The 19,635-nt window shown below is 37.5% G+C and overlaps 1 protein-coding gene across 4 annotated transcripts in view; it reads right to left on the bottom strand.

Annotated features, from left to right (window-relative positions):
- HEATR5B (HEAT repeat containing 5B) overlaps positions 1 to 19,635 on the bottom strand; it is a 102,335-nt gene that overhangs the window by 24,823 nt on the left and 57,877 nt on the right. For all 4 annotated transcript variants that reach the window (XM_026478912.4, XM_057308953.1, XM_044391174.3 and 1 more), the window contains exons 23-27: positions 15,854 to 16,093; positions 15,067 to 15,318; positions 10,188 to 10,369; positions 8,104 to 8,172; positions 3,397 to 3,576 (exon numbers count right to left, since the gene is read on the bottom strand). In XM_026478912.4, coding sequence (XP_026334697.2) covers positions 3,397 to 3,576; positions 8,104 to 8,172; positions 10,188 to 10,369; positions 15,067 to 15,318; positions 15,854 to 16,093 — 923 coding nt within the window. The remainder of the gene's footprint in view (positions 1 to 3,396; positions 3,577 to 8,103; positions 8,173 to 10,187; positions 10,370 to 15,066; positions 15,319 to 15,853; positions 16,094 to 19,635) is intronic.

Here is a 19,635-nt window from a genome sequence, read left to right as displayed (position 1 = left end):
TGGAGGTGGAGATGGGGAAACTAACAGTAGAAAAAAATTAGGATGCAACGGCTCAGACCAGGTAACAGATGATGAGGACTCAAACGAAAGGCAGGGGTAGAAGAGAGGAAGTATTTATTTATAGATATGGAAAAGGGATATATAATCTATTGCTAAATTTTAAAAAGAGTTGCTATGTTGAATAAAATTCCATTTTTATTTTTAAAAAAATAGAGATAGATACATTTTAGGGCATACACATAGATTTATACGTGCACATATGCATAGTGATATACACCAAAATATTTACAATAGTTATCTCCGGATGATAAGATAATAAGATTACAGAGGGGATAAGATTACAGATTTTTTAAAAATACCTTTTCTCTATATTCTGAATATGTGTAGTGAATATAGGTGTTTTTATTATCAGAACAAAATTACATTATTTTCAAAGATAGTATTAACAAAGTCAAAAACATAGGAATTAGTTACCTACTAGATATAAGATGAAGGGGATTAAAGAAGAAACAGTTAATATTGATACCTAGGTTCTGGCCTGAAGACAGGAGGTAGGACCAGTAGTTGAGATAAAGAGGAAAAAAGAAGAAAGAGAAAACAGTATTTTTTTAGACATGTTTGGTGTGTGGTACTGATGGGTCATCCAAGGGGAAATGTCTAATAAACAGCTAAAAATATAGGTTTGGCATTTAGGAGGTCTGGGTGGAAAAGAAGAATTACAATCTTTAATATACAAGTTAAAGCTATAGGTTACAGGTACGGATGAAGCTGCCCATAAAGTATGAAGAGGGAAGAAAGGGACAAGAAAAATACCAACACTTAAAGAGCGGGCAGGCAAAAAGAGGCCAGCAAGTGATGTTGAGAATGAACAATGAAAAGGAAAGAGGAGAAGCAAGAGAGGAGTGTCACAAAAGTCAAGGAAAACAAAAGGCTTCTAGAGGAGACAATATCAAATGCTGCACAGAGGCCAGGTAATACGGAGACTGATGAGTGCACAGTGAGACAGATAATTCTCTCGTTTGTAACTTTAGTGAGAGTGATTCCAATGGAGTGGTGTGACACAGGGAAACTGAAGGGACCCCATGAAAAACTGCTTTTCCTGCTTCCCTTCTTGTTAGGATCTGCACCTCCTCACACGTGTTATATGTCCTCCTTGTAAAGGTCAAGGACTTAATGATTTCTTTGGAGTATTTCAGCACAACAGACAACATCTAAGGAATGATGGGGAGGGCTCATCATGTACGTTTTCCAAGATCACTGACTCCAGACACCTTGATACCAAGACCCTAGCTCCAGGGCATAAGGGACTTATGCACAACACCTGAGCACTTCTTGTTTTGACCAGTTCCTGGATGCCTGAGAGGGCACGTACACCAGACCACCATCCTCAAGAAAAACCCCAGGTCCCAAGCAAAGACGGGACTCACTCTCCTTTCCTTTCCAAGTCTCCCAGATATTCTGTCTGTATCTGCTGTCTCTGTATCTTCAATAAACTCTGCTCTCATTTCCTCTTGGCTTGCGTTTGATTTCGATCCTGCTCGAAGCCAAGGACCCTGTCGCTGGTCCTGCAGAAGCCCCTCTGGGTCCTCGGACCCAGTCAGCCTGCATCAGTGAGAATGGCCCAGATTGTGGGAGACTGAGAAGCAGGTGACCAATAGTTGGGAAGTGAAGATACTGAAACTCCTTCAGTGAACTGAGACATGAAGAGGAGAGAGGGAAAGCAGTGAGGAGAAGGCTACACTCAGGTGGGAAGGAAGGCAGGCAAGAAGAGTGAGCATGTAGAAGGAGACACTGAAGACACAGAGTGGGCATGACTGACAGCAATGAGCTGGGAAGTCTCCCCTTCACACTCATGCTCAACTAACGTTAACTAACAGGTGTAAGGACAGTTCCCAACTCATGTAAATCTAAATATTTCAAGGTAACAATCTAAGGAGATGGAAAATGGATATCCTCAGCTTTCTGAGTGAAAAAGTATAAGCAAAGATAGGTCTTCAGGAGAGAAATCTAGAATATGCTGGGCATTTGAAGAGCATGACAAAGGAAAAGAAGATAAGCAGGGAAAAGAATTACTAAACAGCATTCAAGGCTGAGGTATGAGCTGCAAATCTTTATTTCATTTTATTTTATTTTTTAAATTTTATTATATTATGTTAGTCACCATACAGTACATCACTAGTTTTTGACGTAGTGTTCCATGATTCATCGTTTGCATATAACACCCAGTGCTCCATGCAGTACATGCCCTCCTTAATACCCATCACCGGGCTAACCCATCCCTCCACCCCCCTCCTCTCTGAAGCCCTCAGTTTGTTTCCTGTAGTCCATAGTCTCTCATGGTTCCTCTCCCCCTCTGATTCCCCCCTCCTTCATTTTCCCCTTCCTTCTCCTAATGTCCTCCATGCTATTCCTTATGTTCCACATATAAGTGAAACTATATAATTGTCTTTCTCTGCTTGACTTATTTCACTTAGCATAATCCCTATAAATCTTTATAGTACAAATGATCCTAAAAAAGAAAAAGGTGTCAATAAAAACGTAAATTATTAATTTAGTTATGTGAGGTTCTGATCTAATTTTTTTTTAAAGATTTTATTTATTCATTTGACAGAGAGACAGATGGCCAGCGAGAGAGGGAACACAGGTAGGGGGAGTGGGAGAGGAAGAAGCAGGCTCCCAGTGGAAGAGCCTGATGTGGGGCTCGATCCCAGGACTCCAGGATCATGCCCTGAGCCGAAGGCAGACGCTTAACGACTGAGCCACCCAGGCGCCCCTCTGATCTAATTTTTTAAAAGCAATAATCGATCTTCCATTCAGTGCCAGTCACAATGTCCTTTGATATACACTGCCTTATAAGAAGATATTATTTCCACATTGTAATGAAAAAAAACAAAAACAAACTGAGGCTCTGAGAGATCAAATCACTTCACCAAGGTCAAAAAGATGGTAAATTATAGAGAGAACTTGTTATAGGGCCTGACTCAACATTTAATGCTTTTTATACTAAACTACGCCAGCCTTCCTGGTAGGTGAATCAAGCATATTAACACAAGTCAGCAAAGAACTAGCTGACTGGCAACCAACATTACGATCATTACACCCTGTGCTGCCGAATTTCCACATAATTAGTTAGGGGAGCCCTTTCTTAGTATAGAAATTTTGAAAGAACTGATTAAAAAACATAACTTTCAAAGGCTTGATAAGAGTTCTTTTGAGACATAAATATATACATATTTCAGTGAGAAGGAGCAAATAACAGATTTCCAAAAAGCATTCCATACCAAAGTCAGTTTAAAAAAACAACAAAAATCAAATAAATTATTTTTTACCTACAGGACTAGAGGAACATTTTCTCATGGATGGAGAAATGGTTCAAAAACAATAGGCTGTGGTTACCTCTGCCCACGCTTTGAGAACAGCCAGTTTTTCCATGGTTGTGGCACTCTCTCGGTACAGTTGGCTGGAAGATCCTTTTCCAGCCTGCACTTTGTCCAGAGAAGAGACAAGCAGATTGTGCACTCGACGGAGGTCATTGAGATCACTGACAACCCCACTTCCAATCCATGTACTACATACCTAGCCAAAGAAAAACACTTTTAATTTTCTATTAAAAAAATTAATATTTAACACATAAGAGTAGGAAGTAAATAACAATTTCTTTTCCTTGGGGGAAGAAACACAAAATACCAATGAAGAAAACAAAACAAAAAACTCCCAAATGCTGTGCTTCAACATTATTTTTGAATAACAAATCAATAACAAGGATGGAATTTATTATACTCTTACATGGAAAACTAACAGTATTTACTTATCATATTTCCATTGTCTAATGTGACAAAAATTTTAATAGAAAAAAATTTCTGCCTGAACCACGTCAGTTGTGAATAATTCTTCAACTCAGCATTTCTGCTTACCACAGGCAAAGGGTTATTCTGGCTGGTATGGAAGAGATTAAAAAATAAATAAATAAAGGGGAAAAATCTAGTCCCTGTTCTCAAGAAAAAAAAACACAGATTGAATGAACATTTTCGGACTGCAATACTACACTTAAAAACAGAGAAGGGAGAGATTACTTCTAGCAGAAGAAATGGGAATGTTTAGGTATCAGGAAGGTCTGTGTATATAAATACAGAGGAGTTACATGGGAAAAGAGATGAGATTAGCAAAGTTAACTGGGATCGGATTATGGTACAATTTAAATTCCATGCAAACTGAATTCAGCCTTTGTTCTATGGGCAATCAGTTTCCACGGCTTCTGAGCAGGGAGATTACAATTGGAATTGTGCTTGGGGCGCCTGGGTGGCTCAGTTGGTTGAGCGTCCAACTCTTTTTTTTTTTTTTTAAAGATTTTATTTATTTATTCGACAGAGATAGAGACAGCCAGCGAGACAGGGAACACAAGCAGGGGGAGTGGGAGAGGAAGAAGCAGGCTCCTCGCGGAGGAGCCTGATGTGGGGCTTGATCCCATAACACCGGGATCACGCCCTGAGCCAAAGGCAGATGCTTAACCGCTGTGCCACCCAGGCGCCCCATGAGCGTCCAACTCTTAATTTCAGCTCGGGTCATGATCTTGGGGTTGTGGGATCAGGCCCCATGTCAGGCTCCGAGCTCAGGATAGAGTCTGCTTGGGATTCTCTCTCTCCTTCTCCTCCTGCCCTTCCAACCCCCCTCAATCAATCAATCAATCTTTAAAAAAAAGAATTGTGCTTTAGGAAGATTGGTCCAGTATTTATGCCAGGAAAGAATGCGTTTAGATGGTAAGCAGTGTGTTTAGTTAAGGTGACTATTACAATATTATGGGACAGAGACGATATAGATCAAGCTGGGAATGGAATGAAAAGGGAGAGTCACCTGAAAGAGACTTGGACATAGAAATCACAGGATTTAGAAACCAATTAAATATTTTTAGAGGAGGGGCCAGAGACTTGCAAAAAGTGTGAGGAATCAAAGATGGCTGTTGTAAATAATGCTGCAATAAACAGGGGTGCATGCATCCCTTTGAATTAGTGTTTTTGTATTCTTCGGGTAAATACTTAGTAGTGTGATTACTAGATCATAGGGTAGTTCTATTTTTTTTTTAAGATTTTATTTATTGACAGAGAGAGAGAGAGAGACAGCCAGTGAGAGAGGGAACAGAAGCAGGGGGAGTGGGAGAGGAAGAAGCAGGCTCCCAGAGGAGTAGGGAGCCTGACGTGGGGCTTGATCCCAGGACCTTGGGATCACACCCTGAGCCGAAGGCAGATGCTTAAAACTGAGCCACCCAGGCGCCCCAGGGTAGTTCTGTTTTTAACTACTTTTTTACAATAGCCAAATTACAGAAGCAACTTAAGTATCCATCAACAGATGACTGGGTAAAGATGTGGTATATATATATGTATATATATGTTTATGTAAATGTATATGTATTTGTATATACACACACACATATATACACAAAATGGAATATTACTCAGCCATAAAAAGGAATGAAATCTTGCCATTGGCAACAACATGGATAAAGCCAGAGAGTATAACGCTAAGTAAAATAAGCCAGTTAGAGACTAAGACAAATACCATATGATTTCACTCATATGTAGAATTTACGAAACAAAACAAATGAACAAAGGGTTAAAAAAAGAGACAAATCAAGAAACGGACTCTTAACTATAGAGAACTGGTGGTTACCAGAGGCGAGGGGTAGGGGGATGGGGAACTACGTGAAGGGATGAAGAGCACACTTATTGTGATGAGCACTGAGTAAGGCATAGAACTGCTGAATCACTATATTGTATACCCGAAATTAATATAACTATACTGGAATTAAAATTAAAAAAAAAACAATAAGTAGGGAGACCTGGGAACTCTCCACACACCAGTAATAACTAAGGCAATGTTACCAGGTAAATTTGTTCAAGGACTCAGGTATTAAAAAAAAGGTTTAAGGACAGAACACAGGGAAGATAGTTACACTATGGGACAAGCAGAATAAGAATAAACAATGAAAGAAATTGGAAAGAAAATGCCAGAAAAGCAAAAGGAAAACCAGACAAATGCAGTGACACTGGAGCCAAAGGAAGAATGTCAATGAAGAAGGGGTGGTCTGGCGGTGCTAGCTTGCCTCCACAATCACAAGTCCTCACTTTAAAGAACCTGAAACCCAGGGCGCCTGGCTGGCTCAGTCAGTAGAGCATGCAACTCTTAGTCTTGGGGTTGTGAGTTCAAGCCCCATGATGGGTGTGGAGATTACCTGAAAATCAAATCTTTGAAAAAATCAAGAGCATGAAACTAGAAACTGCAGGTTCTGCATTATAGGTCTGGTTTATGAAAAAAGATAAAGTAGCACTGAATCAGCAAAATCATATTCAGAGAAAAGACCCAGGCCTTACATCAAAAGAGTGGTACATGAATGTACATTTATCCATTTTAATCTGAAATAAGATATTTAAAGTATATACTATGTTTTTGACTCCTATGCTGATTTAAAGGATTTTTTTAAATTAAACTACTGATTACTGTTCCCAACTGTGTTACACTTGAGAGTCTTCCTATAATATCTAAAAATCACCCTGATTCAGTTTCAGGTTTAACATGACATCTATTCTAGTAAATAAGGTGGGATGCAATGTTTCATGATCTGACCAAAGCCAACTCCTTACTGTCCTTTAAGAAAAAGGAACCCACTGTTCCATCTGTTTCAAAACTAGGTTTCCTCCCAGAAACAGAAGGACAGGAGGTCAAAAACTTAAGCCTGCCAGTAGAAAAGAAGAAACTTATAGAAAAAGCAGCTAGAGCAGCATAAAGAATAAGAAGTTGAAGGCAAATTCAGTAAGAGGAAATTTTCATACTACTCGTCCACAAGATGAATTCTGAATAGCTTTCATTTTTCTAAGAATGGGAGCTTTGTAGGTTTTTTTCTGCTTAAATACTATGTTCTGAAACATCATCATGATACATTTATTTATACAGGACTATGATTTTTTATTGTGTGTCGGTATCTCATACCAAATGGCCTGCTCTAATTCTGATCCACAGACTTCTCTCTTAAACAAGGCTCCCTCTTTTCTCTCTGGTCTGCTATTTGTCAGAGGAGTTCATTTCTCCAAAGGCCACCATTAAGACAGCAGACTTCAGAGAAATAAATCTTAACAATGGGGGGTGCCCGGGTGGCTCAGTCGGTTAAGCGTCTTACTCTTGATTTTGGCTCAGCTCATGATCTCACAGTTGTGAGACTGAGCCCCACATCAGGCTCCTCACTAGGCGTGGAACCTGCTCAAGATTTTCTCTCTCCCTCTCCCTATACCCCTACCCCACCTCTCCCTCTCTCAAAAGAAAAAAAATCTTAACATTGGGAGGAAGAGGCAAACCCATTCAGCTACAGAGAGAACAAAGTAAGAACTTCACACTTAGCATGTAAATAGCAAAACATTCTCTGTTTAGAGGCCACATGTAGCTTGATTATGGATTCTAAGCAATAATGATGGAGCACAGCCCTGTACTCCAGAAAACTGGGAAGGAGAGAGATGCTTCTCTTCTATCCTTAGCAAAGCAGATAAAGAATCTGATTTCCTGAAAGACGAGAGCTTAATGCATAAATCCATTTTCAGAATGATGCCTTAAAAAGAGGAACTTATCAAAAGTGTAGGACCATAAGTGCTTTTGTGACTTTTTTCAAATATAATAATGTGAGAATAATCTCCTGGGATTAATTTTGCAATAAAATTTCCAAACTGTGAAGTTCTCCAGAAACTTATACAATTTTCACAAACTGATCAAAAAAATATTTTATTACCTAATTATCATTAATATGCATTCTTTTATTATTTTGTACTCTGACTTTTATTTTTAGTCCCTCTTATGATTTTTATACCTTTGTTCACTTCTGGATGATAAAAGACCTATGTATCCCAAAATCATTTCCTCAGCTATGACAAAAAAAAAGGGATGTAACTAATAGTTACCACTTCATCATTTCATACAGAATAAAAGAAGAAACTGTCACTGTTGTATTTCCAAGATAAAAATAAGTATTATTTGATTTTTCTCTCTTCTTTCTTGGAAGTGAAATTCTAAGGTATCTATTAATTTAAAGAAGGTAACTATAGAAAACCCCATTTTTCTTCTTACCTGGCAAGCTTTTGCTATTATGTCTGATGGGGTATCTTGGGAAAAGGCTGGTCTTAGAGCAGCTCCCACCTAAGAAAATGAATATGAGCAGTTTATTTTTAAAGATTAAGTAGTAAACATAAAGCCTCTTGTGTCTTTGGAGATGAAAACACACAAAACACATCTTTGTTATTTTCCTTTTTATCACATCTCCCTTATCTCTTTTTTCAGTTACAATAAACTCAAACATACCATTTTTCTTTTGCTTTCCAGGAGGTTATAATCATTATCAAATCTATACGAATGTTATACCAAAACAGGCAATTAATCTTGTTTCTTTTTCCTTTATTTTTGTTTAATAGTAAATGGGATTTTCTGACAAAGTCACGTTCCTAGACATAACAGAAAACTGCTATTTCTTTTTAATTCTGTCTATCTTTTCTATATAGAGACCATTTCACCTCAAAAAAAGATACCTTAAGGGAAGGATACGCAGGGCACCTGGGTGGCTCAGTCAGTTAAGCATCTACCTTTGGCTTAGTTCATGATCCCAGGGTCCTGGGATGGAGCCCACATTGGACTCCCTGCTTGGTGGGAAGCCTGCTTCTCCCTCTCCCTCTGCCTGCCACTCCCCCTGCTTATGCTCTCTTTGTCAAATAAATAAATAAAATCTTTAAAAAAAATTTTTTTTAAAGGATGCTCAAGAAATATTCATTTATGTACCACTGTCATAGTAATAAGTGAAGGAATATGAGCTTTAGTTTTCATAAGCCAACCCAATCATAGATTCTTAAATTATTAGATTTAATGTGTATGAACTGAATAAGGAATTAGATATAATCAACTCCAAATCTGAGACATCTTCCCTTACACAAGAGAGTCACACTGAGAAATAGCAACAGCAGTTTAGAAATGGATCAAGAGTCCGTCTCTATGACTGAAAACACATGGCAACTAACTGCGGTATTGCTAGTACAGTCATCAACTAATCACAGAGCTGGTGCTGGGTCCTGTACTGAAGGAGAAAGAGAATATACTATAAAAGAGATTACTGGGTTGACTGATAAAACTGGAATATGACCGACTATACAGAAGTAATATATTAATGTTGAATTTCCTGAAGTTGATAACTGTTCTGTGGTTTTAAAAGACAGTGTTCTTTTCCTCTGGAAATACACACTGAAGTATTCAAGGGTAAAGACACATGGATTTAAATAGTTATTCTTTCAATTTTTCTGTAAGTTTAGAATTATTCCTAAATAAAAAGTCAAAACAAAACAAAACAACAAACCTTCATTCTTATGGGTTGGGTATTTGGGAGTAAATAATTGTATATGGGTTTTCTACAGCCAGTTGGGCTAGAAGCCGTAACTTCTTCACTTGTACTTATGATGGAAAAACAATGGAGCATACATTATTCACCCTTTTTAATTTTGTGTATGTTTGAGTATAGCTTTTAGATGAGGTGTTGTGTATACGAAGCTAAGGTTCTGGTATAATTACAGTTAAAAAAATGTGTCTTCTTTCCTTGCCAACTTAAGTTTCTTTGTCTTCACGTAACCCATCATTACCAGGATTAAATCGACTGTGCCTCAGTTCAAGGACACAAATAAAGTTATAAGTCTCAGGGGAAACAAGTATCTCTGTTTAGAATAAAATAAAATATTTTTTTGAAGGTATGTAATTCTTCCAGTAATATTTTTAACTGCTGTTACTAAAAGTTACCCTTCACCATACAAAGCTGTCCTTTTTATTTTTAAAAATGCTTATCAAGTCTTGACATATAAAAGTAATGTCAGCAAATCCACAACACTCTTTGAATGTCCTTTTATCTTTGAAATGGCATGGCTAAACATCTAAACACAAGACCGAAAAGCTAGGCTGCGATTCTATTCTAGTTTTATCACTAATACACTATCAGAATTTAAAAATAGTGACAAGCTTTATACTACTGTTTCTTCAACTGTGGGATTCAACTATTTAACAGACGATGGGAATAAAGATATGCAGCTGAAGTTCCAAATACATTTCTCCAGGGAATCTTCACTCCTTTAATGATCACGCAAAGGATCAATTTTAAGTTTTAAATAAACAGAGTATCTCACGTTAGCTTGATACTGCTCCAGAATCACATGGCCTGGAAATTCTGGCTCAGGCACAGATGCAAACTTCTTGATAATGTCTTCAAGTGCTTGGAGCCCAGCCATCCGCAGCTGGTTACTATGATCTGTTGCAGCCATGAATGCCATGCGAATCAGGTCAGAGAGATGAAGTACCAACAGGTCATCTAAAAATAAAAATAGAGGGCAAAAAGGAAAACTCCAAAAATAGGTATTATAACACAAAAATATGAAATGAAATAAACTTCTTTAAAAAAGCACTTATGTTTGGGTGCGCCTGGGTGGTTCAGTCGGTTAAGTGTCTGCCTTCAGCTCAGGTCATGATCCCAGGGTTCCGGGGTCAAGCCCCTCATCAGGCTCCCTGCTCAGTGGGAGCCTGCTTCTCTCTCTCCCTCTGCCTCCTGCTCCCCCTGCTTGTGCTCTCTCCCTCTCTCTGTCAAATAAATAAATAAAATCTTTAAAAAAAAGCACACTTATGTTCCACATATTTCACTATGTTTAAAAATAAAGATATACTTTCAAGAAAGCTCATGTATCATATTTCTCAAGAATATTGGTAAACCTTTACACAGTATGGTAATATAGATGACATTATTGGATGTACAATAACATTCGAAGCAAAATAACTGACTATTGTAACTTTCCCAAAAGGAGTTTGTAATTCTTTTAGAATAGGGTTGGCAGGTTTTTCTTATAAAGAACTAGATGTACAAGCAAAACTTTTGGTTTTGCTGGCCATATAATTTCTATCACAATTACTCAATTCTGCTGTTGTAGAATGAAAATAGTCATAGATCACGTGTATATAAATGGGTATGCTGTGTTCCAATAAAACTTTATTTAAAAAAACAGGCTATGGTCTGCATTTGGACTACAGGAAGTAGTTTCCCAACCTCTACTCTGGAAAAGACTTTTATAAGGATAAGATGTAGAAAAGGGAAGTCTTTTTCCTTTTAGAGTAAAGGCTACCCCAGATCTGCCCAAACAAAGCTTAAAAGCAAGTCTCAAAAGGATTCAAAAGATATCAAGTAATTTAACTACATCACAGAAAAAAGTCCAACACTATTTAAAGGAATACAACAAAATCCACTACTACTACTATAAAATTTGTAAATCTGGCATGTAATAAAAAATTACCAGGGATCCAAAGAAGCAGGAAAGGAAAAAAAAAAAAACCCTCAGTGAATAGAAATAGATCCAGAAATGGAAAAGGTGATGAAATTACCAGACAGCGAGCAGACAGTTATCATAAATATGTTGCCTATATTCAAGAAAGAAAACAAAAAGAAGGCAGGGGGAACCACAAATGAGACTTGTAGAAATAAAAAAATAATATACCTGAAATGAAAAATATACTAGATAAGATTATTAGTGATTAGATACTGAAAAAGAAAAGACTGGTGAACTTAAAGACATAGCAATTGAAGTTATCTAAAGAATTTACCAAACTCAAGTACTCTCAAGTTCTTCAGGAGGCTGCAAGACTCCCAAACTCTTTTTGAAGCAGTGGCAATCTGTGGCTCAGCTACATGTCCAAACAGTACCTATTTAAACAGGTTTTTGTGGTTGTCGCTATTGTGAAGGTTATAAAACAAGTATCTTCTAATTTTTTCATATGCCTACCTAAAATTCCAATTTTAGAATCTTAAGTTTAAAAAAGAATATCTACTGGTTTGGGGAAGAGGAACAATGGAGAGAGAAAAAATAAACATTTGGCTAGAAGCCCCTAACACTTCCCTCATCTAATGGAGGCAAAAACACACCATCAATAAAAATTAGGTATAATGAACTACTGCCAGAAGTTGGGAGGAAATTTCCAAGGCAGACGGAACTGGATTAAAATGAACCTATTCATATTATGCCAATCCAAAAGTAAATTAAAAAGACCCATTACTCCTCCAGTACTCTCTGTTACCTAAATAAAAAGGTCTAGAAAAATACCAATGTACCAACAAAAAACTAGGCAATTATTCCCAAAAGTACTGTTGCTTCTCTACACAACTTTTCTTAAGTCAAGACGTCTTTTTCCCAAATCCAAGGAGATGAACTCCTAAAGCAGGGGAGTGGGATGGAGCACAAGGCAGAAACTCTAAAAGGGGGAAAGACTTAGGGGGCTGGTAGAAGTTTATTATATTCTGGGGGCAGTAGTTCCATACCATTAAAGCTCAGTGGATACAAAGGGAGATAAGGATGATATAGGAAGAGTCTGGATAACACATTTATTTAGTCTATAACTTTGAAAACTACATGCTGACATGACTGTTGAGAATAGCAGGCAATGGGAACTGGAAAGGATCCTGTTTCAGTCCAGCAGAACAAAGCATGTCACATACTGGAATCTAGGTTGGAAAGCTGTTATATCAGCTTACCATCCAGCTACCAATGTGAAGTACCCAGTAAACAAAGACCGAGAACATGGGCAATTCACCCACACACACCCTGTGAGCAAATTTCAAGTATGGAGAATGCTCTCCTCTTTCAAGGATATATAAACAAATAAGCCTATGAAGAAAACACATGCAGGCAAAATAAGGATTCTGAAGATTGAGAAAGAGCCAATCTCAAAAATAATTTTCTATAAAAATCAGAATAAAATATAGAAAACATTTGGCATCTCAATAGAATGCAAAAAATCATGGCTGCTACACAATAAGAACAGAAAATCATAGAGTCAAAAGGATATGATATAATGAAGGTAGAAAAAAGACAAAAAATTAAAGGAAAAGTAAAAACAAAAAAGACTTAAGATCTACTATGGGGGCAGAGAACAGTAAAACATTATCGGTGGTATAAAGGGAAAACTTGTGAGGATCTCTGAGAATGCAGGCAAAAGACAAGATACAAATGACAGAAAAATAATACAAAGAAAGGAAAGTCAACTTAAGGATCTTCACTATTCCCAAAACGTCACATGCACACTTATACTTCCATGCCTTTACAAATTCTCTTTACTTTCAGGGTGCCTGGGTGGCTCAGTTAGTTAAGCGTCTGACTCTTGATTTCAGCTCAGGTCATGATCTCAGGGTCATGAGATCGAGCCCCGTGGTGGGCTCCATGCTCAGCACAGAGTCTGCCTGAGATTCTCTCTCCCTCTCATTCTCCCCCCTCCCTCATTCATGCACATGTGTGCTCTCTCTCTCTAATATAAATAAATAAAATCTAAAGCAAACAAATTATCTTACTTTCTTTGCTTATAATAAACCAGTGTGGTAGGCAGAATAATGGTGCTCAAATATCTACACCCTAATCCCTGCAATCTGTGAATGTGTTAATGTACATAGCAAGAGGGGGTTTGTAGATGTGATTAAAGTTATGGGCTCTGAAATGGAGATTATCCCAAATTTAACAGGTGGGCCCAATCTAATCACATGAGCCCTAAAAGCAGAGCACTGCTCCTGGCTGTGGTCCCAGCCATGTGACAGCTAAAGAAGGATCACTGAGACAGTCAGTGTTGTTGGCTTTGAAGATAGAGAGAGGGGGCCACCACCAAGGAATGCAGGCAGCCTATAGAAGCTGAGAAGAAAAGACTCCTGGAAAGCCTCCAAAAAGGAATGCAGCCCTGCTGATACCTTGACATTAGCCCAGTGAGAATCAAGTTGGACTTCCCGACCTACAAGAACAATAAGATAAAAAATGTGTGTTGTTTTAAGCCACTGAATTTGTGGTTGTTACAGCAGCAATAGAAAATTGATACAACCAACTTCTTCTACCCGGAAAATCTTTTCCTTGCCTTTAAAATCCAGTTTCAGAATCACCTTTTCTGTGAGATCTTCCCTGGCTCTTCAGAAAACGCATACTACTTTATGTCCCCCAAATACTCCCTCATACCACTATTGGGACATAAAATTGTTTGAGAGAGAAGGCTTTCTGTCTTCTAGACTAGAAATTCTTCAAGGATATGGGCTATGTTTTTTTCTTCTTCACATCCCCAATGTGTAGCAAAGAACAGGGTTTGATAAGTATTTGATAAATAACGGCATGAATAAGGACACTGTGTTCGTGATATGTTGTGCTTTGCTGATAACCATACATTTGGATTCACATTTTATTTTACTTTACTTTTTGTTTGGTTTTTAATCCATTTGTGAGTTCCAGTAAACTGAAAGGCATTTAGTAACCAAGTAAACTAAAAGGAGTTTTAATATATAGACTCAATACTATTAGTACACACAATTTGTTTTTACATATGTAAAAAAACGACAGGGTGATGAAGAGACGACAAAGTACAAGACAGAGTCTTTTACTCTTCCACGACTCTCCGCTTCTCTGGGTCTCCTCATCTGAACAATGAGGACATTGGACCTGATGATTTCTTTGTAAATTCCCTATAATATCTGATTCAGGGAATTATGGGATATAAAAAGCTTACAAAAGATAAAAAAAGCAGTGTCAACTTTCAGTAACAGTTTTCACCTTTACAAAAGTACCTAGCAGCATTTCTGAAACCTGAGAATTTGCGTGGAATTGAATGATGGCATTCCTGAGTTCTGACATCCTCCATGGCTGGGACTGCAAAACTCCCTTTACTTATGTACCTTAGAGTGTGGCCATCTCTTTTACACTTAACTGCTAAACTAGGACAAAGTACAAAGGATACATAAGTTACTGCCATTGTTACCTTTAGGGCACATGATTAAGATACATCTACCTTATGATAGGCAGATACCTTTGGACCATTTTCTTCCACTTATCTTCTAAATATAGGTCAGAAGACAGGTAGTATGCTTAGGGGACAGAAAACAAAGGTAAAAGGAACTTATAAGAAATGAAAGGCAGAGTCTAAAGCATGTTACATAGCAGCAAACCTGTATTTCAAAACTATAAAAAATACTCTGGGGAAAAGAAGTACTGATTTTAAATTTACTTGTAGGGTTTCGTAGTTTAGCAGAACGTGCCATGGCAAGATCGAAGTGGGCCTGGTCCGCATTCTCACACAAATTGATGATTCGGCACAGGCAATCTGCAGCGAACACCCGAGTGGCCCAGCGAGGCGCCACGAAGGGCTTTGATTTATCTTCTTCGCCTAATGTGGTGAACATGGTATCATCATCCATCTCATCTTTCTTCTCAGATTCCTCATCTTTTCCACTACTTAAGGGAGTTGCAGTGCTCATATCTATAACAAAAAAGAAGCATATTATGACAACCTCACATACAGCAAAAATGATACTTCAGAACTTGCATTCATGATACAAGATTTCTAATAAAGAAGGACTAAATTCTCACTCTCTTGAAAACAGTAGAATTGGAAAATTTTTTAAAGTCAATCAGAAAGCAAAGAAAGGATAACATAAAAGTGTTTTTACATATTTCACTAGTTTTACATGTTACGTTGAATACAGAGTAACCTGGGATTTTTATACACGAAAATGTAGTTTGAATTTAGTCATTTCCCCCAAATCAAAGAAATCTCATTAGCTTGTAATGTAATTTAACCTTCAACATTTATACAGGGATTTATAGATTAAAATTTATTAGCATTTTTAAATATAAGCTCAAATATATATATGTGTGTGTGTATCTATCTATCTATCATTCTATCTATATATATCTTTCTATGCATCTGTATCTATACATTTACATGTACAGAGATATGCCAGAGGTAAAATAGTCATTATTTTAAGAACATATTTTATATATTAAATACATACCACTAGAAGCTGCCAGGACATCTTTACAAAGCATTAGCCAATGGGAAAGTTTTTCTACAGCCAGTGATGAAAGCATATGCCCCAAAGTATCATGAATATCAGAACATAATTTTCTATCTGTCTCCCGGTCTAGCATTCCAAAAAGAAGTCCCTCAAGACCAGTTTCTGTTATATTAACACCTTGGTGCCGGCAGTGGATATCACTTCGAGAACTGACTCCAGGTGCAAAAGGATTGACATCTGAAAGGCAATTTTTACAAATGAACTTGTATAGGGTTTTGTTGTATACTATAGGTAACAATTATGTTAAAGACCAAAGCTTACATGTAAATTCATGATTAAAACAAAACAAGCTAGTGACACACAGAATTTATGTTCTCCAGTTTACATACCCTTCGGTTTAGAATTTAATCTAACAATAGGTAAACTCTGATCCTTAAAACTGATTATTCTGAGATATTTTATTTTTTTTTTAATTTTTTTAAAGATTTTGTTTATTTATTTGACAGAGATAGAGACAGCCAGCGAGAGAGGGAACACAAGCAGGGGGAGTGGGAGAGGAAGAAGCAGGCTCCCAGCAGAGCAGGGAGCCCGATGCAGGGCTCGATCCCAGGACTCTGGGATCATGCCCTGAGCCGAAGGCAGACGCTTAACGACTGCGCCACCCAGGCGCCCCTATTCTGAGATATTTTAAACACATCTCCAGGGAATGCTCAATAAATACATATTTCATTCTAAAAAAGAGTAAGTATGGGAAAGAGACATATTTCTAAGTAGATTTAATTTAATGGAATGAAAAATAATTATTGATGTATTTGTTCGAAGAACTGAAATTTATTCAGTCTTATATTTTAGGTTTTTGAAAATCTATAAAGCCAGAACACAAATTATAAATGGATTATATCCTAAAAGATCATTTAAAAACTAGGAAAATCCTTTCCAAGAAACATACAATCAAAAAGTCATATTGAGTGGGGAGATGGATAAAATAGGTGGAGGAGATTAAGAGACACAAACCTCAAGCTATAAAGTAAGTAAGACACCGGGTTGAGAAGTACAGCATAGGGAATATAGTCAATAGTATTGTAATAACATATGATGACAGATGGTGACTACACTTGTCATGGTGAGCAATGCGTCAAGTACAGAATTGGGGAATCACTAAGTTGTACATCTGAAACTAATATAACATTGTATGTCAATTATACTTCAATTAAAAAAGTAATATTGTTACAAAATAGTAGTTAAATGCCTTGCTTTATCTGAAAACCTTTTCGTTCTTAGAGGCAGGAGAAGTTGTATAACTGGCAACCTTAAAAAGGAATATTATGAGGCTCCAAAGACTAAAGCCCTTTGAACCTTGAAGACAGTGAGACAAAGGGATGTAAACCGAAAGTGGCTCTTTTAGTTTAGTCACTCCAAAGACAAAATAAGGGGAAGTTTGCAGAAAATAGCCACAGTGAGAGGAACTCAGATAGTAGGAAAAGTCAAAAGGTTTGTTTCCAAGGAAAGAGAACATAAGCGAGAAATTAGGCATAGAGGCCTATTTTTCACTTAGGAGCTGATAGTGAGTATGTTCCCATATCAGGAAGTAAACTTCTACAACATGAATTTTCATAGCTACACTGCAAACCACTGAATTAAGAGAACACTAAGGATGCCTGGGTGGCTCAGTCAATTAAGCACCGCACTCCTGATTTCGGCTCAGGTCATGATCTCGGGGATCATGAGATCGAGCCCCATGTCGGGCTCTGTGCTAGGCATGGAGCCTGCTTAAGATTCTCTCTCTCCCTCTCCTTTTGCGCATTCCTGCACCTCTCTCCCCCTCTAAAAAAAAAAAAGAGAGAGAGAGAGAGAGAATATTAATTGATCGTTGAGGATAAATTCCTAAAACGGGTATCACTAAGTCAAAGGGTAAGCTGACAAAAAATACTGACAAATCCAGAAAATTTGTATGACTTTACATTTCTTTCTACCAGCAGTATAAAACATTTCTCTTTTATTCATACCTCTCTTAGTGCTGACTATAATCATTATTTTTAATTTGATCCGTTTTATAGAAGAAAAATGCTATCTTATGACTGTATTGACTTGTAATTACTTAATCACTGGAGGTTGAAAATATTTCTTATGGTGACATTTCTTCTTTGATAAAACATGTTTCTTATGCTTTCATGGTTTTCTATAGATGCAGAAGAGAGTTAACATAGCAGACCTGAGATGACTTAGTAATGCCTGAAATTCAGATTAGCCCTTAGCTAGCATTCCAGTGAACTGGGTTTCAGGAGGGTTCCCATCATTTCCTGGTAAAAGTGGCTCACTATACCTAAACTATTTGTACGAACGGTACGGTTTATGCTGAACACCTGCTTGCCTTTAAAGTTTGGACTTTTGGAACATGCGAGGTAGACAATGCCTAGTCAACCAGCACCCAATAAAAACCTTGGGCACCGAGCCCCTGACAAACTTTCATGGTAGACATTTCATATATGTTGTCATGATTCATTGCTGGGGAGTCAAGCAGCTCCTGTGTGACTTCATGGGGCATGGGCTCTTGGAAACCTGCGCCTGGTTTGCTCCAGACTTTTCCCTCTGCAAATTTTGCTTTGTATTCAGTTGCTGTATTAAATCATAGCCATATGCATGACTGTATGCTAAGTCCTCCTAGTGTATCAACAAACCTCGGGGTAGGGGCGCCTGGGTGGCTCAGTCGTTAAGTGTCTGCCTTTAGCTCAGGGTGTGATCCCGGCGTTCTGGGATTGAGCCCTGCATCAGGCTCCCTGCTCCACTGGGAGCCTGCTTCTTCCTCTCCCACTCCCCCTGCTTGTGTTCCCTCTCTCGCTGGCTGTCTCTCTCTGTCAAATAAATAAATAAAATCTTAAAAAAAACAAAAAACCTCGGGGTAGTCTTAGGACCCCAACACACTTAGCTTTAAAAACATTAAAATATAAATATGCACACTTCAATAAATAAAATAAATTAATAAATATATTTTGCAAGTACTTCCCCTCTTCATTTGTCTTTCAATTTTGATTATGGTGACTGACGTGTATTAAGTTTTAAAATTTTATATGTATTCAGGAGAAGTCTATAATTATTTTTGGTGCTATGTTTTCTCTCTTAAAAGCAGTAATGTTTACTGTATAAATAACATCTTTCACATTCTGCAATACAGTATATTTGTTAATAGAGCTTTTACACTATCCTAAAATTGAAGTTATTTTAGTATCTTGCTTTTTAGTACCCAAGCAACTTCTATGCATTAGAAAGCTCTTCGAGTAAAAATTTTGTCTCATAATAGGGGAAATATCTGTCAGTTAAACTCTGAAAAAAGCTGCTAAGCAACCTATCCCTAGAGACCAAAAGGCCAGCTATGAAATTCAAGCTATACTTCAAACCCCCCAAAAAGCAGAAAGAACTGAAGAAAGCAAAGATCTATCTTTTGCTACCCAAACACCTACTGACATTTTTTACTGGTTACTCTAGGTTTGCCTTCTTGAGGAAAAGTTACATCACAAAGGGTCAACTAGTATCAGAGACCGGAAGCTTTCAGGTACCCCCAAAATAGATACTTCTCTTTCCAGAAGTCTATTAGTGACATGAAGCAAAATCCTTGGAGTTAGTTATCCTTTATACAGCTAAATCATCCTGAAGGGACGGAACAAGTACCTTGATACTAAATGCTATTTACTTTTTTTTTTTTTTTTTAGCTTCAAACCTTAAAAAAGGTAAAAGTGTAAAATTACCAAGAAAATGATACTGGAATTTTTAAAGTGATAACA

Source organism: Ursus arctos, unplaced genomic scaffold (assembly GCF_023065955.2).
Source record: "Ursus arctos isolate Adak ecotype North America unplaced genomic scaffold, UrsArc2.0 scaffold_8, whole genome shotgun sequence".
Lineage (NCBI taxonomy): Eukaryota > Metazoa > Chordata > Mammalia > Carnivora > Ursidae > Ursus > Ursus arctos.
This window is presented reverse-complemented; position numbering and strand designations above follow the sequence as displayed.